The sequence below is a fragment of the Sparus aurata genome, chromosome 18 (genome assembly GCF_900880675.1).
Source record: "Sparus aurata chromosome 18, fSpaAur1.1, whole genome shotgun sequence".
Classification (NCBI taxonomy): Eukaryota; Metazoa; Chordata; class Actinopteri; order Spariformes; family Sparidae; genus Sparus; species Sparus aurata.
This window is the reverse complement of record NC_044204.1, coordinates 36,542,302-36,569,458: the sequence shown is the minus strand read 5'-3', so window position 1 is coordinate 36,569,458 and position 27,157 is coordinate 36,542,302. Positions and strand designations below refer to the sequence as shown.

The following is a 27,157-nucleotide window of genomic DNA, read 5'->3' as shown; positions in this document are numbered from 1 at the left end:
TTAGAATACTAAAACCACTAAATCAATGTTATATTCAGGGAATGTTGCTCATCTACATTGCAGTGGTAGTGTACCACACAGCACTGTCCCATCTCATCTTAGTCAACAACAGATGTTACGTCCAATATTAAAAGAAATATTGCAATTTGTCCTTCTAAATAATCTCCCTCCTGCACATGAGCCTCAACATAATGAGCTCCAGCAGATTAAAAATTGTAATCCATGTGCTAATGGCCATGGCATTTTTGTCTTGCTTCATTATGGAGATTTAATGCAGACAGAGAGGCTTTCAAATCACTTTTTATGACAAGTGAAACGCAATCAAAGCTAGCATTAAGAGGTTCGTTAGGTGACTCTTAAGGCTTTGTGGGATCCAATTTGCATCTCAAATCTAAGAACTAACAGAGCTAAACACACAGCGTGCATGCAGATTGGTCTAATTATAGTAGCTTCTGTCTTCCTGAACGTCCACAGATTATAATGGTGTCTGCTCTTGACAAGAATAGCCACATAACATATGATAATGTGTAGCAAAGCGGATAATATGAGAAACAAGGTCGAGCCCCATATTCTACTTGTGACAGCAGGAGCGGAGTGAGCGGCGATGAGCTGCTATACAATAAGCGTTTGACTGGATTCATACAGCTGCACTGTAACACACCTATCACCTTTCAGCAGCTACAGCACAACTTCATGCAGATGGGTTGTGAAAAGCAAGAGCAGAGAAACATTACAGTTCCAACGACAACCTGTTGAGATACAAGGTCAGTAATTTTTACATATGGCAGAGAGACTAAGAGATGCAGCGTAGCTACACTGAGCAGAGTTTTTATATAAAGGTACAAATGTCTCATGAGTTTCAATGACAGAGTAAAGACGGGGAGAAGCCTGGTTCTGTTGATTGAGGCAGTTTAATTGGGAAGATTAAGTTGTATTTTACTTTGCCAAACATGTTCCTGACTCAATAACCAATAACCAGAGAATACATCTGAAATCAGAACTGTTTATTTGGTTCAATGTTCTGTTTTTCTCTTGTCACAACCAGCGACGGTACAATCACTGACTCTGACCATCTGCCAGTCAGTACTGCAAGTGGTGTTGAATCAGGTTTAGAGTTTGTTTTTATTTCTGCTTGGTGTCGCCTAAAATCAGACCGAAATCATCCTGGAATCATCCTGGAATCAGACCAGAATCATACTGAAATCATACCGGAATCATACTGGAATCATACTGAAATCATACCGGAATCATACTGGAATCATACTGAAATCATACTGGAATCATCCTGGAATCAGACCAGAATCATACTGAAATCATACCGGAATCATACTGGAATCATCCTGGAATCATACTGGAATCATACCGGAATCATACTGAAATCATACTGGAATCAGACCAGAATCATACTGAAATCATACCGGAATCATACTGAAATCATACTGGAATCAGACCAGAATCATACTGAAATCATCCTGGAATCATACTGGAATCATACTGGAATCAGACCAGAATCATACTGAAATCATCCTGGAATCATACTGGAATCAGACCAGAATCATACTGAAATCATACTGGAATCATACCGGAATCATACTGGAATCAGACCAGAATCATACTGGAATCATACTAGAATCAGACCAGAATCATACTGAAATCATCCTGGAATCATCCTGGAATCATACTGGAATCATACCGGAATCATACTGGAATCATCCTGGAATCAGACCAGAATCATACTGAAATCATACCGGAATCATCCTGGAATCATACTGGAATCATCCTGGAATCATACTGGAATCATCCTGGAATCAGACCAGAATCATACTGAAATCATACCGGAATCATCCTGGAATCATCCTGGAATCAGACCAGAATCATACTGAAATCATCCTGGAATCATACTGGAATCATACTGGAATCAGACCAGAATCATACTGAAATCATCCTGGAATCATACTGGAATCAGACCAGAATCATACTGAAATCATACTGGAATCATACCGGAATCATACTGGAATCAGACCAGAATCATACTGGAATCATACTAGAATCAGACCAGAATCATACTGAAATCATCCTGGAATCATCCTGGAATCATACTGGAATCATACCGGAATCATACTGGAATCATCCTGGAATCAGACCAGAATCATACTGAAATCATACCGGAATCATCCTGGAATCATACTGGAATCATCCTGGAATCATACTGGAATCATCCTGGAATCAGACCAGAATCATACTGAAATCATACCGGAATCATCCTGGAATCATCCTGGAATCATACTGAAATCATCCTGGAATCATACTGGAATCGTCCTGGAATTATACTATGAGAACAGTGTGAGTGAACCACAATGGTAACTGTGGCAGTTAGATAGTGACAGAACTGAAGTTCATGAACTTGTGTGACACCTTGTGTACCTCATCCAGTCCGTGCTTGAGATTATCTGGGTTACTGTCCCCTCTCGCTGCCCACTGTCCACATCTTCCCCTCCAGCCGTTAATGACTAATTGAGATGGATTTGATTAATTGGTTAGCTTTCAAAAAACAGCACCACTCTCCCAACACTGTGCCTGAAATCACACATTTTAAAATTACAAGCAAAACTTCACATTATTCAAACATGGACGCTCCATGCTGACACGATCAGAGCACTTTTGTTCAAATCTTGGCACTGGCATTCAGGAACGCAGTGCATGATTTCCATTTAATCTTATAAGTGTTATATATTTATTAGACTTTGTTCTGGAGGCTTAAGCGTGCATGAATGAAAGTGCTCTGAAAAGTGAGAGCATGTAATATTATTAGCACAAATAATGAAGAACTCAGGAGCACGTCGAAGTTTTTCAAGAGCTGTCAAAGAGTGTTCTGAGGACCTGCAGCACCACGAGTGTGTTGTGTGGTCAACAGACTCACACAACATCTCACAACAGACGACTTGTAGCTCTCAGTTTGACATCTACTAATAACAGCACAAAATGCTTTTCAGAGTATAAGTGCACGGATTCATTAAAGCATTTTTATTTCCACATCTACGTGATTAAAGGGAACCTGAGATATGGCAGCAGGGTGACCTTCTGCCTCCCAGCAGCACCGCGCACAGAGAAAGTATTCAGGTTTAAACTGGCCTTGACAGGTCCGCCTGCTCAAAAGGAACAAAAAGCACTCGCCTGATCAAATGCTGCGCGAGAGAAAAGAACAAAGCATGTGGTGCTTTCTTTTATTCAAATCCCTGTTTTACAGAAACAGAAAGCTCAGCCGGAGAAAAGAGGACAGGCTCCTTAGAAACGATCATTTAGGAAGAAGCAAGTCGATGCTAACATGCCAGCAACTCCCACATTTCCCCTCCCTGACAACATGCAGCCAACAAAGTATGATGCTCACCAGTTACAGATTTTCCCCAATTCATAGAATGCTATCAAGGATACTGTAACTTTGAAGTATAATAGACCCACGGATAGCTTTAATGGCGTGAAATGTGCCACAGAGCAGTTACACCCGCGGTGATATACAGACCTGTCAGGAAAATCACCCAAATCAGGTCAGCTTTGCACTCAAGGCAAATGGACAACTGTGGCTCAGACAGATTTAATCAGAGTCTGATTTACAACCTCTAACCGCTTAATGTCCCGGTGCCACGGTCACATCATACCCTCATTTGTTTCCCTATCAAAGAACTACAATACATCTGTGGCGACATTTTGGACTGAAGGCTTTTTCTCTCCTCTCTCAGAGCATAATGGTGGTTAAATGGTGAAAAAGCAAGAGAGAAATATAAGAGAAAAAGAAAGACGCTGTGCTGCAGCTGGTCATACAGACAGTATTATGCTGTTATGCTACATGCACCTGAGTTTCACATCTAATAACCAGCAGTTAGTTGTGCATGAAAGAATAAAACAACAAAATGATCCAACAGCAGTCAATTTAGATCGATTACAACACCTTTTTCCTAATAAACACTGGATTCTGATTTCATGCTCGACTTGTCATCAGATACTGTGAACCTCCAAGAACCAAACAGCCTCAACACACATTTTCAACAGCAACTCAGACTCCAGAACATTTTGTGAAAGGCCAGAAGGTGGAATTGGAAGCTGTGGAACAGCCACTAAATGGACCGTGTGGTGAGATTGTTTTCTCAACTGCTGTTTTCAAGGTCAAGAACTTCAGCTTTTAAGCCAACATGGACAGGAAGTACTTAAAGTGCTGAGAAGAAGAATGTACAGTTCCATGACAACTGAGCAAACTCAGCCTGATGATGAACGTGGTGTTAGATGATTTACATTTCCTGGACAGGTGCTAATGGACCGTCTGCTGAGACAATTAAATATCCACTGGATGGCACACTTCCACATTTGGGTAAATATGTTATTGGAGTTAAAATAAAATAAACAAGTAGTGAGCTTTAGAGATGCAGCCAGATTGAGTGACAGACAGAACGAGGCGGTGGTTCTGTTGTTTCCAGTCTTTATGTTGAGCTAAGCTCACCAAGTTTGTATTGAATGATTAGATATGACATTGTGTCAATCTTCCAAACAAACCTAGCAAACGTTGGTCTGATGGTGACATAGTGTCCCGTCTCCATCCATCCAATCTGACATTCTTACAAACCAGGAAATATTGATCATATTATTTCCATGGAAAAAGGAACTGTGTGTCTTTGTTGCATGAAGATTGATGCTGATAGTTTGGTTGTGAGCTGACGTACAGTAATTCACACATTCACACACTGATGGTGTGGACCAGCACATCAGGAGCAGTTTGGGGTTCAGTATCCTGCCAGAGGACACTTCAACATGCAGACCAGGAGAATCCAACCAGCAACCTTCTGATAACGAGACGCTGACTCGACCCCTGAGCCACAGCGCCCCCTAAGATACCTGTGCTAACTAAAGGTGAGCATCATGTGATCCAGCACTGTAACAATGAACTGATGTAATGTATTTACTGCAGTAGATCTCATCCTGGCCTCAGATCCAGTCAACATCAGCACACACACACACACACACACACACACACGCACACACACACACACACACACACACACACACACACACACACACACACCAGAATCAGTAAACAAAGACAGCAGTCTACATGGACCATTTGTTGAGATTGTTTGCTGTGTGCTGTCCACTTTCTTGCTGAGAGTCTGATGAGAATGTTGATGCTGCTCTCTGGTCTGTACAGTAAATATATATTGTTAGCTTTGTGCCGGGAGCCCCATTGTTTGAGATGTGATCAGCTGTGCCACTGCTGTGACCCAAACCCATTCTGCGTCCTAATGAAAAGTCCATTTGGACGACGGGCGGTGTTGCCTCCTCCTCTCATGCGGGCTTGTGAAATGAGGGTCTGCACCGGGGGATTCAGAATCACACTCATGTCGGATGAAAGAGACCACGGCGGTGCAGCAGATGAGTCATTCATTCAGCCATTAGCTGCTGCGTGTTGGGAAATCTCAACAGAAATACAAACAGAAATACCACCGCAGATCGGATGGACAGTGATAGAATTGGTTTTAAAAAGCGTTGGCTGTGAGGTAAATTTATGCCATTAGAGATTTTTCCAGATGGCCTCAGGTCAAGTGTGCTGGTCAATGAAAACAATACAATTTAAATGTCATATACCGCTGTGGCACTACCAACCATTATAAAAACAGTAATGGATCACATGATGCTTTTTCTGCTCCGAGGCTTAATATATCTGTGGCTACTTCAGCAGTAACAGACTCATGGGAAATAAACTCAGCGGCTCCATAACCGTTCCTGCTCCACCGTTGGCAGTTTGTCGGAATTACTCTCCATTTTGAAATAAGGTCATTATGGCCTGTTCTGTGGGCAGGATGGAGCATGTGCAGAGTGTGTGTGCCTGTTAACTGGAGGAAATATTAGAGAAATGGAATCTATTATTTGTGGGAATTCAGAGGAATCAACCTTTCTTTAATTTTGTGATTTTAAAGTGGCTCCATGGTTTCTACAGACTGCAGGCTCTCAGGGCGACAATGTTGGTTCATCTTCTGATCCAGACTGGAATGTCTCAGCCAGTGTTAGAGAGATGGCTATTCCATGTTCTTCACAGCTTCATGGTCCCCAGAGGATCAATCCCACCAACTCTTGTGATCCCTAGACTTTAACGTCACCATGACATTAACAATTGCTATTTTGAAAATGTCTCAAGAACTATTTCATGGATTTCATAGAAACGTGGTACACACATTCATGGTCCCCAGAAGATGAATTATAATGTGGTTGATGATCCCGTTTCTTTTCTTTCTTTCCCTCAAGACATTCATTTATGATAAGCTACACTATTGACATTCGTTTAGCTTTACTTTGTGTTGACTGTTAATTTGCTGGCGCCTGATTGCTCCGTACTATAAAACAGTGAAGATGGTAAATGCACCAGCTAATCTTCAGCATGTTAGAGTAGAAACTGTAATCATTGAAGCATGCTAACACGAGCTTTAGATTTGTCTTGTCTACAGAACAACCTCACAATGATGTTAGTCTGGATGAAGATTCATATTCTTGTGTTTTCTTGGCAGCTTCAGTCTCATTCATACAATCTTCTGTTTCAGGTTAGTACGTCATCACATCACAGTCATATTTAAAACCAGCTCAGCACTCACAATAAGGTACGCAGCCTTCAGCTCGATCACGGCCAGGCTGGATCTCATGGAGAAACTTTAAAAGATTAAATTGATTCAGGTTGAACTGAGCCGAGATCAAATCCAGGAGGTCTTTATCATTTTGATGAGCGTCCGCCTTTGAAAGAAATGGAAACTCAAGTCCTCTCTTTTAATCTGTGGAGGGATCTGACAATGTGAAGTGACTCTACCACCCGCCTCTGACCCAGACCTCAACCTGAACACACACACACACACACACACACACACACACACACACACACACACACCCTGCAGAGAGAGGGAAGATTGAGAGAAAATAGACCTCCCACCGTGCGATGTCTTAAGAGGGCTGAATCCTCTCAGAATGCACTTTCTCTGCTCCTGGTTTAAAAGACCTCCTACGCCTGAGATTTGTATTTTCAGGACACGATGTCTGAGCCTCATACTTCAGAGTCTGAGAGCACTTGTGAGGTGCAGAGGGAAAATTGGACAAGCTACTGTCCTTATTTTCATGAGGGTGTTGATCTGAAAGGGTGATAAAACGTCTTCATCAGATAGGTGTGTTTAACTTGTTTTATCATTAGAGTTTGTGTTGCACGAATAAACACAAAAGCTATAGAGTTTCAGGTCTTTACCTGGCTGGATTTTGTATAATGGCCATTATTGACTTTGTTTTTATTGCAGAAACACGAAGAGTTTGATCATACAAAGAAATGACTTATTTTATTTTGTATGATTTCTTCCAAAACACAGTTAACAGTGATGACATATGACAAAGTTCAAAGGACTGAGAAGGAGAATATTCTGCTGTCAGTGTTAAGAAGAAGGCTGACAACAGAACTATTTCTAATGCTAGTTAGCTCAAGAGCAGCTACAGAGAAATGACGTAATCAGCATAATTGTTGCATCTCATCCATTGATATCAGCTGTCAGATAAACACAGTTATTCTCCCTGTGATGATCTGAGCACCAACTTTTATAAATGATTAAAGTCATTTTAGCCCATGTTTAGCTGATGTTAGCATAAGCCTAAAAACTTTAGCTTGATGTCAGCTCTCAGCTAATACAGCTCACAAATATCTCCCAAAGACAAGCAAAAAGCTAACACGAGTCATTCCTGTGTGTTAAAGAAGAAGCTAAATGAATGTTAGAGGTGATGTCTGCACTGAAATCACAACATGGACGCAGACGAACACTGACCCCACGCTGCAGTGAGAACCTACACAGAAGTATGTCCATGTGTGTTTGTGTCTCCCCAGGTTTTATTCATCTATTTCATATTACAGAAATGAGGTAAAACAGAAAGTAAACAATGTTTATTAGGGTTCATTGGTGTGAATGCGCACCCTTAAAGATCTTATAGTGGAAAGCCCGTCTCACAAGCTAACTATGAACTCTTATTGCACTGTTTTTCTTGGATGTGTCCAAGTTCACCTCTTCATCTCCCCCATGGACTGGAAGACTAAGAGTGTCTGTCAGTCTGATGAATCTCATCCTGGAGCACAAGATCAGCACAGAAGGAAGGATTCCTATTAAGATCTGAGGGCTGATGTTCTGTAGACAAACATGCATCAGTGACTTGTACTCACATTTAGATCACAGACAATTCCATCCAATTTCAGTTTCTATTTTATTTGTAAGGGACAATGTGCAATTAAAACATAAATGTGACCATTTAATGCATTGCACCAGAGTTAGCCTTGGGCTAATTTACATCTGCAGTCCCATTAAACTAAGATCCACCGACTAAGATCACTGGATTTGGAAAAACACTGTTTTAAAATGTGTATTTTATCTTTAGTAATAAATGTGAGCTGCAGCGTTAGCAGTGGACAGATCACTGGATTAGTCCACCACCAACAATCATACAAGCAGTGATTTATTCTGTGTTTGAGTCACTTTATACCTTCACTGTACTTTTACTTGGTCTCATGCTTTCAGTCTTTGATGCCTTTTCATGTCCTGATTCCAAAAAGTAACTGGTTGTTTGAATTTTCCTGTAAGAGCTGTTATTACAGAATCGTGTCGAGAGGCGAGGAGGATTTTACAGACACTTTCTGGTGCGAGTGGCCCCACTAACCCTAACCCAACAGGAAGAGAAAGACAGAGACAGAACAGGATGAGACGGCTGCTGACGGAGGTAGAGGGGGAATACTGCCGGTGAAGAGATGGAACAGGTGCAACTACTTCAATACACGTGCATCGACATCTTATTATCATTGACCTTTTATGTATTATTCAAGCATTTGTTCAGCCCACCAGATCTGAAGAAAAGATTATGTGTGTGTGTGTGTGTGTGTGTGTGTGTGTGTGTGTGTGTGTGTGTGTGTGTGTGGCCTCTTGTTGAGTATGGATTGGAGTCGACTGTTTTATTAATGGATCAATTGTGTTTCTGCCTCATCAACCTTTCAGGGCCCACTCAGGTTGTATTGATTCAGCACAAAATACTCACTAAAAGGTAGGTGGGAGAAATGTGAATCATTGATCTATAAGTTACCACGGAAATAAGAAATGAATAGCCGCTAAAAAGTTCCCTAAGGTGAGCAGAGGAGAGGATTGTTTGATTAAAATGTACAGTGCATATTGTCCACCAACAGAAGTGAACCGTTCTGCTGACTGATGTGTTACTCAGAGAGAACCAGTGAGAACAACGTGCACGTGTCACATGATAAAACACATCTTTACATTCAGTCTGAGCACAAAGGTGTCAACAAACAAAACCAAGGCTGAAACAATTGAATTGGCTTCAATATGAAAAACCTGAGTAACCGTTACAAAACACAGGAGGGTGTTGCTACAGGAACCTGTTGTACCTGAATAATAATGAGCTTCATGGTGATTCTGATTATTTATCATTTTATGTAATCTAAGGTTGGCAGGCAGCGTGATACTTCGATCAATAGATCCATGTGGGGTCTTAACATTACAGTCCAACAGGTGTTTGCTTTTGGCCCTTTGTTCACTATTAGATGGAACTTTTGGCCCTTTGTTCACTATTAGATGGAACTTTTGGCCCTTTGTTCACTATTAGATGGAACTTTTGGCCCTTGAAGGGGAAAAAGTTTGGCGACTCCTGATCCAGACGGAAGGCCACTGAACAAGCTTTTTCCTTTCCAGAGCTGAGTCACATGATCGTCTCCTGAGCTCGCTTCCCGACCAGAACCAAGTCATTTTGTCTGAACCTAACCAAATCTTAACCATAGTGGTGCCAGATGAAAAAATGGTCATGTGAATAAGCTAATAAGGATACAAGAGTTATGTAGAATCAATACAGTAGCATCCTGCCGACGGGGGCGTTGATCAGAGAATGGTTCAGTTTGAAGACTGCAGCGTTGTCTGTATGATGTCATTTGGGTTTCAGCACACAAGAGTACTGACTCAGCAGTAGAAATGGTTCTGTGTCCTGCATGAAATCACAAGATGTACAAAGGACAGTGTCTCACTTCTTTAAATGGACACAAATAAAAATAGTTGATCATCATCACAGTTAAACTGCCTGACCTGTCTGACCTCTTTTGTGTCTTATAGATCCGTTCTGATCGTGTAGTTGAAGTTGAAGACGCGCCGACACAAACGAAGGATGAGCACAACATGCTCTACATAACTTTGACACTCACGACACTTAAGGTGTTTCTGCCTCTGGTATGAACTCATCTCAGTGAGCCGGCCATTAGTTCCCAGCAGTGTGACGTGGGGTGTTTGGCCTGTGTTACGACAGCCGGAGGGCAGCGGAGCGCGGCTCTTTAGACTTTGATTTATAATTGAAAGCTGTGTTTACATCAGCTCTCCAGCCTCCATCGCACAGAGAACTGTTCGGCCTGATGAAGGAGGAACCCGGAAATTGAAGCCATTAAATTAGGAATTTTTAGGGGAACTGGGAGGAAGGGGGCGAGGGCTGGGGTGGTCGTAGAGCATGGTGTTTACATTTGCTTCTACATCATTGTGTCGACTGGTGGCGCTCTGAAAGCAGGGCAAGGAAGTGTTAAATCACATCTGACAGCTGAGAAATTGACCTCGTCCGGGCTGGTTGTGGGGAGTTTGGTGGACTGAGATGGTGGAGGCTAATGAGCAGTCATCACAGTTGGTCTATCTAGTGTAATGACATATCACACACCGGCTATTTGGGGACATGGTGGGTCCAGATAGAAGTATTGTGATTCTAACACTGTTTCTGGAAAGCATGCTCGTATCAAAAAGTCTCAAATATTTAGTAGATTACAGTCAGAGACAAATAACAGCCAGATATGAAAACATCAACATGAGGAACAGCTTGACAGGTTAGAAGAAATAAAACTTTATTGATCCCTCATTGAGGGAATACAGTACTTGAGTAAATGTACTTAGTTACATTCCATCTCCTGTACCGACCTGTAAGGTTAGTTAGCTAAGTTAGCTTAGTTAGCTTAGTTAGCTCAGCTCTCATCCATGAGCGTATGCACGCTTCCTCCTACACAGTGAAACAGAGAATATAGTTCCTACATGTTCACTGTTCACATGAGGCTTCAGACTTTGTTGTTTGTTGTAAGAAATGTACGAGTTTCAAACATATCTGTTGTTGCTTCGAGTGCCACAAGTCGACAGCAATCTAGTTCCATTATATTTGAGCGAAGGCAGACATCTCTACAGTCGATATCTTCAAAACTAGATGCAGAGATAAAACTACAGCTGAGGGGGGGAAGAGGGACAACATGTGTTTTGGATTTTGGGGTGAACTGTCCCTTTAAGCACGCCGACGTGTGATTTGTTAAGAATATTTTGGCTTTTCGTTTCACTATAAGTTTTATTAAGTTAAATCACTGTCAGAAACTCGTCATAAACATTTACAAAGACAACAAACAAAAACTGAATCCAAAGACGTGAATCTTCATCACGACACGACTTCTTTCATTCAGAACACAAACTGCAGAAACCCTTTTTATCGGATCGTTTTAAATAATAAATCCTCTCCGATGATTACGGCCACCCAGGATGTTGCTATTTTCAAAGTGAAGCGCTCCAGATTGCTAATTAGCGATAATAATATTCAGAGCTCTGACTTTCATGCAGGCAATCACTTCTTCCGAGTGGGCGTTCACTTTTTCCAAATGTCTTAATTTGGAATTAAAGAAGTTATATTTTGACTGTGAATGTGAGACTTTGGGTTCTGATCCGTTGGTTGTTTGTGCTCCTGCAGAAGAACCAGTTGGGGAGCAGATAATAACCCAGATGCCTGCAGTCGACTTTCTGTAGTCTGTGTTGTTTCCTGTGTTCAGCAAATGCAATCGCCACTTCCCCTGCAGCGCAGCTAATGATCCCTGTATGAGATTATAAAGTATTCATGCAGCTCGTCACATTCTGCCAGCTCCATTACCTGTTTAGCTGTGTGGAGACTGTCACAGTGAACCGTCAGACGGGATGCATTAACAAAGTTCTCCTCCCTGACCACCTCACCTCCATGTCTAAGTTATAGTAGCTGAAAGTTGACGCCACTTCCCCTCCACTCCCTTTGTGTTGCAGTTAAAGCTCTCTAAGTTTGTATTATTTTACTTATTACTACATTTATCATGCTGTTGTGTAAGAACTGTCTAGAGTCGCGACCCACCCCAAGGCTCCTGGAAATATTGCATTTAATTAAATTGTGCGTTTGCACAGATATTATTTATTTAAATTCTGCAGTAAATTGTCTCTAAAGCATGTAATGGCTTTCCAGCTGCTTCCAAAGTCTCAGCAGTGCCATTAGAGGAACATTTGGAAAACTCCATCTGAGTTCAGCCCATAAAACAGTGCTGATTCTCTGCATTCATGAGGCGCTGCATGCTGGGACACTGAATCTTAGATATTAATGACCTGTTAGGGCAACAGTGTTGATGACTGGGAGCAATTTCCCCCATAATGCTTTATTTCTTAATTGTGAACATTGACATTGGCGTCTAAAAGTAAATATCACAACATGCACAAGAGGGCGTGTGAACGTAAACAGGACGGCCGTGGATCATGTAGCTCTCATGAGTAACTCAGGACACAGATGTGACTGAATTTAAATCAGAGAGTCAAAGGTTAAGTTTTCTGCTGCAGCAAAAGAAAAGAGATCTTAAAGTTTGTATTGAACTGTGCTGAGCTGCAGGAGTGACATGTAAGAAGCAGTCACATGCCTCAGCTTCTGTGCTTTAAAAAGCAGAGAGCGCCATCAAGTGGTGACCAATGTGCTCTACAACTGGTCAGTTTGTCTCTGCTGTGAGGAGCCACAACCAAGAAAAAAACATGACACATTGTAGAAAATATTTCTATTCTCCAAATACAAACAATATTAAGTATTTAAGACTATAGGTTTATATAGTCCACAGAAACTAAAGGCACACAGCCACATCTTTAGATTTTACCGTCGTCTCTCTTCCTTCTGGTAGAAGATCTCTGTCATAAACTGGAGCTCTGACTTGATGTCGTAGCAGTCGGGTCTCGCTCTGATGTGGTCCAGGATTTCTCTGAGACCTTCAGCTCTTTGGTTCCTGTAGATCAGGAGGACAGAGCAGCCAGACGGGCTGAGGAGCTTCTCTCTCTGTAGAGCCAGCAGGTCTGGAAGGTACCGCTGGGGGTCATGGTCCATCAGCACCAGACTGAACCCCTCACTGGTCCCTTGATCAGGCTCAAGAACAGGACACAATGTTGGTATGGCCTCAGCTGAACTAGATGTCAGCACCTGGAACTGCAGAGAATCAGAGGAGCACAGGACGACGGATTAAAACCCCTCAGAGAAACGTTCTTTTTAAGAGCGATACGTTTTTCACTCTGGCTCTTATCTGAAATAAAAGCTTCATTACTGGGTGTACTTGGGTGTACCTGGGTGTACCTAGATGCACCTGAGTGTACCTAGATGCACCTGAGTGTACCTGGGAGTGTTTGAAGCCAGCGACCAGTATGATCTCCTCCCCAAGCTCTGCTGTGAGCGGGTCCCCCTCCACAGTGACCAGTGTGCCAGCAGGGGGCAGCAGACGCAGGAGGCGGACTGATGTGTAGCCGCAGTGCATCCCCAGCTCCAACACCCGGGAGGGCTGCACTCGCCTCATCACTTCATCCACTGCCTCAGCTGGGACAGGAGACAGGGACAGGGTGCTGTTCATCTCCATCGGCTTGGAACCAGAACAGTTTTCAATCACAAACTGAAGCTGTGTTCCATGAATGCATAATACATATTACAGATGATGACTTGTCATATCTTTACAGATGTTTGACTGACTAGTATTTCACACTGTGGACATGACTTCAAACACAAAGCTCCATTTTCCTAAGCTAATGTGTTTCTGATGAAAGCGCCTGTGGACACACTAAAGTCCAGGTGAACAAATGACTAGTGAAAGGTAATACGATGAAGTAAAACCCTGCAAAATAATGATCTGGGAGATTTTACTGGAATTTTGTTTTATATTTCACATTTGGCTCGACCAACACCTCAGAGTCGTCATCAACTGAACATCTACTACAGAAGAAAAAGAAAGGTCCAAACGATAAAAGGTCAAAAACACCAAATGAACTCAGTGGCTTTATCAAGAAATATCAGCAGCGGCCTCAACTCTCATGAGTCAGAACTCAGTCTCGTTCAGTCTTCATGTTCCAGAGATGGAACTTGTGTTAGTGACTCATTCTTGAGTCAAATATAAAAAGGGTCAACTTCAACCTTCTCCTGCTGCTCCTTCCTGTAGACTCCACATCTGACCGGGACTGTAAATAATGACTCCAACGTATCACTGTGTGCACCTGCCGACCTCACCTGTGTTCCACTGCTCGTCTACAGACACTCTACCCTGAGTTAAACAGGGTAGTTATAACTCTTATGTATCAATATTCAAATGACATGTAATGTAGACAAAGACTCATTCATCAAAACACATCCAGACAGGGAAATGTTATCAGTGTTTTGTATCAATATTCCAGATTCTACCTGAGTGAACTATTGTAGAAATAGTTTTTAGCCATCAGGCTCTTATGATTGAGAAGTGAGCTCTGACTTAAGTCCTGTATGAAGACACAAGTGTTGGCTTGTACTTTGTGATGTTGAGACTCTTTAACATCTGTCCCCTGTCATGATTTAACAAAGACGATGTCTTCTTAATTAAAGGTGCTATACGTACGATTACACGTATGATATGTTAATCAGAAGAGAAAGATTGACTGATTTTCATTCTTGACTGAAGAAACTGAATAAACAAACTGACAAACACCATTTCATCTTGTTTGACTCTGTTTACATGTGGCGGACCCTGCCACCTTTCTAACCTCAAACAGTGTTCTGGGACCTTATTGTCCTCTGAGAACAGCTGGTCTATTCATGTGGAACAAAAGTAGCATTATCACCTCATTAATATTGTAAATATTCATATTCTGAGTTTTAGTTTTTTCTCAAACTACAGCGTGCCCCTTTAATGCTCCTGGTACATAAATGAATGTATGCATACTGACCAGTGTGAGGACTGATGTGGAGGGATGGATGCGTGTCAGCATAAAGGTCAAAGGTCTCCAGGACGCTGTCAGCTTTTCCATGGGTGCATTTGGAGAAGACGAAGGCGTGGGTGCTCCTCACACACACTGTTCCTCGCACCAGCCTCAGAGCCCAGGTCAGAGCTCGATGGTACAGCGCAGCAACTTTGACACGATAACAGCTGGATACCATCACGATGGCAGGAAGCAGCGGGACAGAAACGACCATGAGCCACATTTTAAAATCTCTGAAGAAGAGAGGAAGACTCAGAAATCTGTGGATGACAGGAAAGAAGAACTGAACAGTTTGTGACTGATAACTTCTGTTTCTTATCAAATCCAAAATCTGACACTTGGTGTAAGCAGTTATTTGTGCAAGAAAAGAAAAATCAAGAATTCAAAGTAAAACAATCCTGGTTCACTGAATCGTTGATTAAATGTATGTGTTAAAAAAAACCCTCTATGTTTGAATGCAATACTGACCTCTGGCACCCCCTACTGACACAATACAGTACTCCTGGTTACCTTCTCTGTCTTAATCAATACACATTTTAAAGTAAATAAAAGGTAGACTTGCATATTTTACATTAAATCAAATACTACATCAAGTGATAAATCTGCAGACCTGCAAACTCTCAAACATCTGTCCAGAGTCCGGCCACAGACCAGCTCAGCATTTTGGATCAAGAGTTCAACACTCAGTTCTCTCTCCAGTAAACACACCACACTCCTACATTTACCTCCTACAGAGTGGAACACTGATGATGATTCGATGAAGAGTCAGGAAACAAACTGAGGTACTGATTGTTTTGTTCTAACATTATTTCAGCTGCAGTCTGTGTTGTCTTCAGAGTCTATGAAATGAGGTATGTCATAGAACAACAAAGAACACTAAACATGCTAAACACGACACCACAGAAAACTTTGTTGAAAATCCAAAGAGCAGAATGTTATACCCTTTTTATTCCAAGATTAAGGTTTAAGACTTCCGGTCGAGCGGCCATGCAGGCAGCAGCTACAAGTGACAGACACAAATCTCTGGTGAACGAGAGCAGAGCTAGCTTGTGCCAGCTGACCACAGAGAGTCGGCCGGCGGAGGAAAACATGGCGAACTTGGACGTGATTCTTCAAGAACTGAGAGATTTCCGGCGAGAAAATGGTGAGAAACTGAAGGAAATGGAGAAAGACATAAATAAGTAAAATATCAGTGTAGGGTTCTCTAAAAATGTGTAAAAACATTCATTGTTTTATTTTATTTTACTGTGTTTCTATTAGCTTAGTGATGGTAAAAATATGCACATTATCCCTTTATATTGCTTCGAGAAGACGGAGTAGAGTAGGACTTCATTTCCCAGAATCCCCTGTTTTTTCCCCACTATTTTTGCCATAGTCATGTTAAAATTAATACTGTTCATATATTAACTCTGTAATTCATGTATTATATTGATTAAAAGTATTCTATGGTCTTTAAAAATGATAAAGGTTAAGTTTTTCCTGTTTGATAAAAACTATTGTTTATTTCCGCGGGAGGAAGTATCCCAGAGTTCCGCGGGGCAGCGGAGAGCTGGCTGTTCTTTTCCTCGCAGAGAGAAACACGTCCATGTTTGGAGACTTGAACTTAATGTTGGCCCAGATATTGCACTGCACAGAGAGACTTAATCGGTCAGAGCATTTTTTTTCTTCACGTATCTCAGTCGAGTGTGTGTAGTTTACACGACGGTGAAGTTTTCTCCGAGCCGCGACAGCGTGGTCTCCGTCACTAGCTCCGACATTAGCCGTGTGCTGTGAGTTAGCTCGGTGGCAGAGAACCAGACTGTTTCACCACACGGACACGAGGAAGTCTCCACACGACATTCGTACGGACGGAACGGACCAGGTGGCAGCAGAGAACGAGGACGTGTCGCAGGTAGCCGGTGCTACGGGAGTCGGCGCGGGGCTGTGTGGACATCGCTCTACGGCCTGGCTGGCTACTCCGCCATATTGCATCTGCAACGGGAGGTCGCGTGAGTACTTGACATTGGAACGGAACCGAGTGCAGATAGAGACACGGGACTGTGAGTGTTAAAGCAGACTGTGTGAACTGTCCCGGGTTCAAAGTTTAACTTCTTCTAACTGGATAAAACTACATGTACACCAACGCTAAAAATGGGCCCCATCGGTTAACTTAGGAAATTATCCAAGCTTGGGTTAGACTTTTCATGGTCGTTATCATTTATCTTTATTTCTATGTGAACTGTAAACATACATTGGTACAGGTGTGGGTACTGTTACTGTGTTTTGAGTACACAAAAGCACTCTGATTTGATATTTCTATGCATTTGTGTTACTGAAATTTTTGTATTTTGAACATTTAATAGGTGTGAATACAGTTAAAATATTAGGAACACATCTAATCATTTCATAAGGGAATGGTTTATTAAAACAGAACCACAAAGTTTGAAATTAAGCTACAAATCTCATTTCATAGGTTTATTTTCATTAAAAAAGGTTGAGTTTGAGCTCAAGTTAAAACAAATTCATTTCATTGATGTGAGAGAACAAAAAGGGTAAAAAGAAAAACATGTTGATGCTTCAGGCATTACTGTCTTGATTTAAAGTACAGGAAGCGGTTTTTTTTCCCCTTATCTATTTCTGAAGCATTTCTCCTTTTAAAGGTATTATTCCAAAGATCTAAAAGGTTTAACAAAATAAATGTTTGTCTTACCTTTACATATTGTTGTTTAATATTCTTTAAGACTATAAACTGTATTTATGTGAGTTCTGAGGGCTTACATAAATTTGTTAGCACATAGCATAGTAAGTTTTCAGTGGAGGCACCGCGCTTGTTATTTTCCTTTTTCTCACTCAAGTGATAAAGTCCCCTGCTTAATTAACAACCACAGTGAATTCATCATCTTTAGCTGAGAACCTAGGACCTGTTTTATTCTTATTTGGGTGTGACCTCAGTGTAGATTATAAACACTAAGGGAATAAGGGGTTACATCAGGATTGACGAGGCCGAGGAAAGAATTGCTGAGGCGGAGGAGAGAGTACAAGGTGTGGTAGACGCGCTGCTGGAGCTACTAAAGATCCAGACCCGCTTGGAAATGAAGCTAACAGACCAGGAGGGTCGCTCCAGAGGGGACAACATCAGGATCCATGAGGGTTGTGAAGGTGCTGAGGAAAACTGTGATTTCTTCTGAGAAGTTACTGATTGAAACCATGGATCCTTCGCCCTGCAAATATGCGGGCGTTGTGTCTCCGGAAGTGATGCCGGTAACGCATTACCTGATAACTCGTTACTTGGTAACATGGAGTTACTTGGTAACATGGAGTTACTTGGTAACATGGAGTTACTTGGTTACTGTTTTGAAAATAGAGATTTTGATGCTATCTTATAAGTGCCGTAGCACTCCCATTGAAAATGAGCTTGCCCGAAAACAAAACTACAGTAAATGATTAACAGTAAATCTTAAAAGTGCCTCTTTCGTCGTGATTATGCTTTTACATGAAGGTTTGGCTCATATACATTCACAAAAAAAGCAGAGGTTGTATTTTGGCGAGAGTTTCACTTTAAGTTTGACTTTTGCCTCCAGGCCTGGTACTGGGGTATGATGCCACAACAGATTGTTGACTTCTCCACGACGTACATGTTCAGAAGAATGTTGGTCGCTAGTAAAAAAAAAAGTCAAGGGTCACTCACATCAGCTGACTGGTTTAATGTGATGCATGACATTTTTGTGATGGAAAAACCAACATTTTCTGTGAGATTCAAGACACATATTTGATAAATGCTGGAAAGGATTGATTGACTTTATCAACCCATATAGAGCAGATTTCAGGTAAAAGCATCAGTAGTACTGTAGCTCCCCACTACACACACTCACTGTTTTTCTTGGGTTTGTTTTGTGTTTTGTGCTGTGTTATGTTTTGGTTTTTGTCTTTGTCTCTATTGTAAAATATATTTTAAAAATATAAAAAGAAGAAATATAAAACATGAAAAAACAAAAGATTAAGGCTTATAATGATACGGTGAAGCTACAAACAGCAGGTTGTAGGAGGAGCAGGAAGTAGGAGGAGCCTGGCTTGATTAGCACCTGTATGTAGAGACTTGAGTTCAGGTGCGAAACAATCCCTGGTTTGTCTGAGTGGGAATCACAGTTGCCAAGTCCGCTTATTATAAGCGACTTTGGGCTTGTTTTTCTGTAGAGTAGTAATACATTTTGGTAGTAGCGGGTTGCAGGTTTTTGGGCTTGTTGTTAAAATGTTCCTCTTCCTATTGTATTGCATGTCATATTGAAGTCCAGGAACTAAAACAAAAAAGGGTCAAAACATATAAATACGATGATATTTCTGGATTCAGGGTGATATTTGTGTGTGTGCAAAGTGTAATAATTATTTTTTTATTTTTTATTTTTTTTACCACGAACGGAGAAGTCGCTTGTTTTGGGCTTGTTTTCATAGGCCCGCTTTCTTGTTTCTCTCACAATATCTGGCAACACTGGTGAGAATGTGAGTTGTTCATTGATGGGGGCAGCCTGTTGTTTTAGCTACTTAAATTGAGTTAGACTAGTACTTCTCAAATAGTTGGGCCAGGGGGTGCGGTGAGGTGTCATGGGAGGCGTGAGATGCAGGGTGGGACTTTCAAGATCTATATCCACTGGATACGTGTCCACTGCGTTCCTTCTCCACCACGCCAGCGGAGCTGATCGTCCCAGCTCCGGCAGTCTGGAGCCCTCTGGAACAGATACACAGGACTTCTTTATCTGGCGGATGCCGGAGCACAATGCAGCAATTCAGCTGAATTTTGCACTGAGCAGACAGGAAGTCAACCACCGAAATAACCATACAACATCTGGGACCAGTTGTTCAAAACATTTAATCTGGATCAAAATGATCCGGATTTGGAAATCCCATTTTTTTCTTACCCAGGATCAGGTAATCCATCTTACTTTTATGCCGGTTTTTCAAAGCAACGTTGGATTGGATCACCTTGATCCAGATACAGTTTTCAGGATAACAAAATCCGGATTACCAGAGCTCTAAACCAACCGATCGGATGGCATAACATTAGGAGACAGAGCCTATCCACCATGGCTGATGACTTTTCTTCGGCAACCACACCTGCGCAGGCACGCTTCAACACTGCTCATTGCAAAACAAGATGTGCAATTGAGCGTTTAAATGGAGTTCTGAAGAGATGCTTTGCATGCCTTAACTACTTGCGAGTGGAGCCACAGGAAGCATGCAACATAATACTTGCATGTATTGTCCTGCACAACATCGCTACCAGGCGCAATGTCCCTCTCTGTGATGATGTTTATGATGCACCTGAGCCTGTTGGAGAACCAGACCAACCTCTGGCCTTCTGTCAGAATGAGGGACTGACTGGACGTGTAGTCAGGGATGCCATTCTTGGAAATTATTCTCATCTCTGATTGAAATTAATATACAGGGGTGAATGACAGAAACATTTAAAATATTATTTCTGTTTTATTAAAATCTGTTTGGGGGGATTGTTTCATGGGGACAAGATTATTTTTATTTTTACTTTACTGAAAGGCTTAATTGGTAGCCATTGTCTACTTTATCTACTTTATCACTGTAACGGTTAAACAAGTCTAGTGCAAAATATAAGTAAATGTATTAAAACTAAATGATAAAAATGTATTATTTGATGAATTCTAAAGTTTTACTACATTTTCTTCCTGAAATCCACCTTGAAATCCTACCCTCTGTTGGGATCAGAATAATCCTGTTTTTTTTTGGATCAAAGTTATCCAAATCCTACTGAAACGTTTTGAACAACACAAACTGAAGGTTTGATCCAGATCAAAACTAGGATTGGATTCCGTGATCTAATCCGATTTCAGAATCCTTCTTTCCCTTTTGAACAACCCATTTTCAAGATTTTATCCAATCAGATTACCTTTGAACAACTGGCCCCTGGTTACTTTTCAAAATAAAACACTCCGTGTTGACACCAGCACACAAATCTCAAACAAGCTCTTCAGCTAATCCTTCAGTCGGGAACCCTTCCTGCTGTTGTTTTTATGACACAGACCTATAACTGCGGTCGCCAGTGATCATGTGATTAGCAGCATGAAAACATTTTGATAATTAGGTGATTCTATGCAGAATGCTGCAACTCATACAGTGGATTATACAGGTAAATATTATCAGGTTCTCAATAGTATTTCAATTGCGGGGGGGTAAAAACATTTTTGTCCTCTAGGGGGAACAAAGAATAATTGAGAACGACTGAATTAGACAGAATGTGTATAATGTTACACATCCAGCTATTTGCTCCTATGTATTTAGGTTACTGTGAAGTGTGGTGACGCATTTCACCTGTTTTCTGCTCAGACAGAAACCAGCTTCAGTGGTGCCAGTTTCCATCATCCATCAACCTGTTACAGTCAACAATGAAGCTGAAATGAAGTGGAGCGCCTTGTGTCTTTGTGACTGCACATCCACAGTGTTCATCACCATGTGTGGAGGTCAGTCTGCCCTCTCATACAGTCCTTCAATAATTACACAGGTATGTTCTGATAAAGAATGCAAGATTTTTATCTTATTCATCTCTAGAGCTGATGTGTTTGATTGAAATGCCATGCTGCATCTTGGAAGAAATGACAAACAGCTCAACTTCCAACAGTAGTAAATCAATACACATGTGATTAACGGTGTTGGAGTTCTACATGAAGAGTGTGTAGTACCCTTTTGTAAACTACATTTACAACACTGAGGCAGAAATGATTAACTGCTGATGAATAAGAATCACAGCAGCAGTAGAGGTTGAATACTCACCATCCGTCCTGCTGCCCGTCCAGATCAGGAGTGCCTCCTGTCAGACACAGATGGACTGTCACTCCTCTGAACACAGAAGCTGAGCAGCACGATGGAAACAGCCAGCTGACTTGAAACAAGACAGGATTTCTCTTAGACGCTGCGATCATGGGCCGGAGCTTACTGACTGTTTCTGGTATACAGGAAGTAGCAGCCCTGAGAACAGACGAGGGGAGTGGTGAGGGCACACACACACACAGCCTGGGAGGCTCCTCCCACCATGTTTCAGTGCTGCTGCATTGTTCCACACGAGGTCAGCAAAGATGTAAGAAGATCCACGAGCCTCTGAGTCTGCAGGTCCTGCAGAAGTGTTGACTGGTGTCATCTCATCCTGGGGGCTCCAAACGTTACAGCACATTAATGTTGTTTCTGATGGTGCTCAAACATGCTGAGGTCACCTGTTTGTCCTGATGGAGCTGACTCATGGATTATTACTGCACTGATCAAATTGTTCATCCATTTAAAAGTCCTGTAACAAATATCTGTCCAAAGATTTAAGCAGGACACCAAAACATCTGGTTTCACCTCAGGGGAGTGACACATCTGGATTACTGAATACAACTGAAAGTGTTGGAAAGCTGGAGCCTTCTGAATCACATACTTTTTACTGTCCATCTGCCTTTGTTTTAAAGGGTTGTTCCACCTAAATCTTCATTCTGTAGAAGTACTCGGTGATAGATAGACTGAATGTCAGTATCATAATACTCTGTGCTGTATTTTCACATGAAGGTAAAAAAGCACTGGACAGAAAAAGAGGAAGTGTTCCAGGAAGGACGGCCAGTATAAAGGGACCTCCTGCCTCCTGTGCGGTCACTGACAGGTGATACAGGGCATCCTCTGTGTCAGCCATGGGCAGCTTACAACAGGGATACCTTCGTTGTTTGACTCTTGGTAAGACAGGAATTCAACAATTTAAATCTGAGAACTAAGTTTTTTGGATAGTATAGCAGATGTAACTGTGTAGAAAGAGGAGTCTGTAAAGACTCATATCTGAGTGTGTAGACTTCAATCTCAATCTGAAACAAGTGCAACTTCTATTTCTGCATGTTAAGCTTTCTGAATGAGTGATGTCACTGTGTTCCTCTGTAGCCTCTTTCCTCTTGATCTCAAGCTCCCCTGCTGCAGGTCAGTCTCTTCTCTGTGACATCTAAGATCCTTTCAGTTTACATTTTGTGTGGAATACTGAAAGATTGTATGCTGTTTCCCATGACCTGATAGGTTTCTCTGTCAGATTAACTGGGTCTGGGTCTACTCAGTGCTCTGGGAGGGTAGAAATCAACTACGGGGGCACCTGGGGAACAGTCTGTGATGACGGATGGGACCTAAACGATGCTCAGGTGGTGTGCAGACTGATGAACTGTGGTTCAGCAGTACAGGCTCATCAGTCAGCTGTGTTCGGTCAAGGAACTGGTCAAATCTGGCTCGATGATGTGAGCTGTTCAGGAAGAGAGAGTCATTTAAGTCAGTGTTCACACAGAGGATATGGATCACACAACTGTGGACACCATCAGGATGCTGGTGTGACCTGTTCAGGTGAGAGAACTTTTGGATTCCGTATTTTAAATAAATGGATCCTTTTGTCTTGATTCTAGCAGCTGTGTCACTGTGGCTTGTTAGATGTATTAGAGCTGCTAATAGAGCTGGTGAACACACCCTGCAGCATCATTTCACAACTGAAGAGCACAAAACAAGTGTTACATGTTAACACACTGTGAATGAAACTACCATCAGTGAAGTTGATCAAATGTTCTATACTGTGACAAGTCTAATATATCTTGTCTGTGAAAGTGATGAAAAGTGTGTAAATGAATCATAACCTTTGCCAAATGTGTCTAACAAGAATGTTTCTGTGATGACCAACTGACCAAAAAATGAACAAACTAAATATCTAAACAGTTTACAGGTGTTCTGTCCAGGAATAATTTTTCTTTGTGTTCTGCAGGTGTCAGATTAACTGGGTCTACTCAGTGCTATGGAAGGGTAGAAATCTATCACAGTGGCTCCTGGGGAACAGTCTGTAGTGACGGATGGGACCTAAACGATGCTCAGGTGGTGTGCAGAGAGGTGAACTGTGGTACAGCATCACATGCTTATAGTAATGCTGCATACGGTCAGGGGACTGGATACATCTGGCTCGATGATGTGAGCTGTTCAGGAAATGAGAGTCGTCTAAGTCAGTGTTCACACAGAGGATACGGGACACACAACTGTGGACACCATCAGGATGCTTCTGTGCTTTGCTCAGGTGAGAGAACTTTTGGATTTAGTATTTTACATAAATGGATCCTTTTGTCTTTATCCTAGCAGCTGTGTCACTGTGGCTTGTTAGATGTATTGGAGCTGTTCAGATATGATGCTGCTAATAGAGCATTAGATGATAGAGTGTTACGTAAGGGATAATGCCCTTCGAGGTGTCCATAAACAGGAGTTAATGGACGACGCGGAGGCCTAAGAACCTCCGCGAAGTCCATTAACTCCTGTTTATGGACACCTCGAAGGGCATTATCCCGCTGATACCATGGTCACTTGCCAAAGAAAATAAATTCGGACCATTAATTTACATTTTCATGCGTTTTACAATCAAAATATAAAGTTTTTCACAAGCCATATCTTGGTTTCCCTGGTAACGCCTGAGGGTTTGACTAATACCTGGAACAATCATTGCTCTCCCGTAAGATTCTTATGCAACGGAGACGTTGTTCACTCCTCCAGTAAATGGGACGGATCATAGATACGACTTGGCAACTGCAGATATTCTAGTCCGCTCAGCGATGAGCCAGAAAGCTAACGCTATGCTAGCAAGATTCAAAGTCAATAACATTGCATACGGTTGACAAAACAGTAAATATAATTTGACAGTATGCTCGCTAACACGATTAGCTCGCTAACCAGTCATGTCATTGTCCCCAAATCAATAGCAAAATTTTCACGAACAAATGACCGGCCGTGTGTAACGTTACTGTGGCCGCAGCCTGAAGCAGAGAGTTGAACAGCGTGAGACAACTCGCGTATCAGTAAATTTAGAGGGGAAGTGTACTTTCTGCAGCTTGTGTGTTACAGTCGCCACCCTGTGGTGTTCAGAGGATGAGACACTGAAGGACTGACGGACTGAAGTCAGTGCTGGAAATAACATATTCAGATTTGATATGCCAGCTAGCGCATTAATTTACAGCAGTGAACAGTCAATTTGACTGGAACTACTTAGTAGGTGTCCATATATCAGGGGTTAATGGACACCCTGCAGCCAATCAGAATCGAGTATTCCCCCAGACCATGGTATAAATGTTGTTAACACACTGTGAATGAAACTGTACCATCAGTGAAGTTGATCAAATGTTCTATACTGTGACAAGTATAATTTACAGTCCTGTGAAAAAATTAGAACACCATTAAATATTCAGGTCTTCATTAGGAAATGTTCACATATTGATGTCTAATCCTGTTTTAATGCATCTCTGGAAAAGAAGCTGATTTAATATCAGGTGAACAACAAATGAACCTTGTTTTACTCATTGAACAAAAGATATCAACAGAATGTGTATTCTAACTGAGGAAAGAGTGAGGACCCCCTGCTTTCTAACAGCTAGTGTTGAAATAACTTCAGTGAGACGCTTCTTGTAGCCGTCCTCCAGTCTGACATCGGTCTGAGGAAGGTTTGACCCACTGCTGAACGCACAATTCTGTTCTGGTGCCCAAATAATTCATTTTCAGACTCGTCTGTCCAAAGAACAATATTTCAGACGTCCTGGTCTTTGTCTACGTTCTCTCTGGCACACTTCAGTCTGGCCTTCATGTTTTTCTTAGAGAGCAATGTTTCCTCCCATGAAAGTTAAACGTGTGTAGTCTCCTTCTGGTTGTAGAGGCACTTTGACATCAACAGTAGCAAGAGCCTGCTGTCGGTCCTGTAAACACATTTTAGGGTTTTTGGTGACTTCCTTGGCATCTTGCGGTCTGCTCTCAGGGTGAACTTGCTTGGACAACCAGACCTGGGTATGTTGGACTTTGTTTTGAATGTCCTGCACTTGTAGACTTTTCTCCGGACAGTGGAACGCTGACTTCAGATGACTTGAGATCCTTTTAAATCCCTTACCAGACTCATCACTGCTACAATCTTCTCTCTGAAGGCCTCAGGCAGCTCTTTCTATCTCACCATGATGATCACTCTCACTTCAACAGTCAGGGAGCACACCAAACTAAATGTCTGAGGTTTAAATAGTTCAAGCCTCCTTCAAAATGCTGAGTAACAATGTTCTAATCATGTGCACCTGATGGGATACACCTGTGTAGGGTTTTCTTGTCTTGATGAAAAGTGTGTAAATGAATCATAACCTTTGCCTAATCCAAGAATGTTTCTGTCATGACCAACTGACCAAAAACTGAACAAACTAAATATCAGGTGTTCTGTCCAGAAATATTTTCCCTTTGTGTTCTGTAGGTGTCAGATTAACTGGGTCTGGGTCTACTCAGTGCTCTGGGAGGGTAGAAATCGTCTACAGTGGCATCTGGGGAACAGTCTGTGGTGACGGATGGGACCTAAACGATGCTCAGGTGGTGTGCAGAGAGATGAACTGTGGTCCAGCAGTACAGGCTCATCAGTCGGCTGTGTTCGGTCAAGGAACTGGACACATCTGGCTTGATGATGTGAGCTGTTCAGGAAGTGAGAGTTATTTATATCACTGTTCAAACAGAGGATTAGGGTCACACAACTGTGGACACCATCAGGATGCTGGTGTGACCTGTTCAGGTGAGAGAACTTTTGGATTTAGTATTTTACATAAATGGATCCTTTTGTCTTTATCCTAGCAGCTGTGTCACTGTGGCTTGTTAGATGTATTGGAGCTGTTCAGATATGATGCTGCTAATAGAGCATTAGATAATAGAGTGTTACATGTTGTTAACACACTGTGAATGAAACTGTACCATCAGTGAAGTTGATCAAATGTTCTATACTGTGACAAGTATAATTTACAGTCCTTTGAAAATATTAGGACACCCTTAAATATTCAGGTCTTCATTAGGAAATGTTCACATATTGATGTCTAATCCTGTTTTAATGCATCTCTGGAAAAGAAGCTGATTCAATATCAGGTGAACAACAAATGAACCTTGTTTTACTCATTGAACAAAAGATATCAACAGAATGTGTATTCTTTTTTTTTAACCATCTTTTTATTAAGAGCAAGGTACATAAAGACAGTTGTATAAACAGACAAAGCTTTTGGATTTTCTGCGGAACACATATACAA

At 41.7% G+C, this 27,157-nt stretch overlaps 2 protein-coding genes across 12 annotated transcripts in view; one reads left to right on the top strand and one right to left on the bottom strand.

The window, feature by feature from the left end:
• Nucleotides 1–2,312: 2,312 nt before the first annotated feature.
• LOC115569042 (catechol O-methyltransferase-like) lies at nucleotides 2,313–22,067 on the bottom strand. 6 transcript variants are annotated; one of them, XM_030396913.1, is made up of 6 exons: nucleotides 21,873–21,981; nucleotides 16,040–16,250; nucleotides 15,066–15,358; nucleotides 13,499–13,695; nucleotides 12,992–13,314; nucleotides 7,333–10,035 (listed from the first exon to the last, which is right to left on the bottom strand). In XM_030396913.1, exons 3-6 carry the CDS (start codon nucleotides 15,319–15,321, stop codon nucleotides 10,011–10,013), a joined length of 801 nt encoding a protein of 266 aa, XP_030252773.1. In that variant the 5' UTR covers nucleotides 15,322–15,358; nucleotides 16,040–16,250; nucleotides 21,873–21,981; the 3' UTR covers nucleotides 7,333–10,010. The 6 variants fall into 6 exon arrangements, with proteins under 6 accessions (XP_030252776.1, XP_030252773.1, XP_030252775.1 ...); XM_030396915.1 differs by having other exon boundaries at nucleotides 15,066–15,331; XM_030396916.1 differs by lacking the exons at nucleotides 7,333–10,035; nucleotides 16,040–16,250 and adding an exon at nucleotides 2,313–2,510 and having other exon boundaries at nucleotides 21,873–22,067.
• Nucleotides 21,952–27,157, top strand: part of LOC115569041 (deleted in malignant brain tumors 1 protein-like) — a 24,948-nt gene continuing 19,742 nt past the window's right edge. For 4 of the 6 annotated variants that reach the window (XM_030396909.1, XM_030396908.1, XM_030396906.1 and 1 more), the window contains exons 1-6: nucleotides 21,952–22,089; nucleotides 22,641–22,802; nucleotides 23,001–23,036; nucleotides 23,130–23,444; nucleotides 23,854–24,156; nucleotides 26,347–26,655. In XM_030396909.1, coding sequence (XP_030252769.1) covers nucleotides 22,760–22,802; nucleotides 23,001–23,036; nucleotides 23,130–23,444; nucleotides 23,854–24,156; nucleotides 26,347–26,655 — 1,006 coding nt within the window. In that variant the 5' untranslated portion in view covers nucleotides 21,952–22,089; nucleotides 22,641–22,759. The remainder of the gene's footprint in view (nucleotides 22,090–22,640; nucleotides 22,803–23,000; nucleotides 23,037–23,129; nucleotides 23,445–23,853; nucleotides 24,157–26,346; nucleotides 26,656–27,157) is intronic. The other 2 variants (XM_030396907.1, XM_030396910.1) reach the window with 2 other exon arrangements.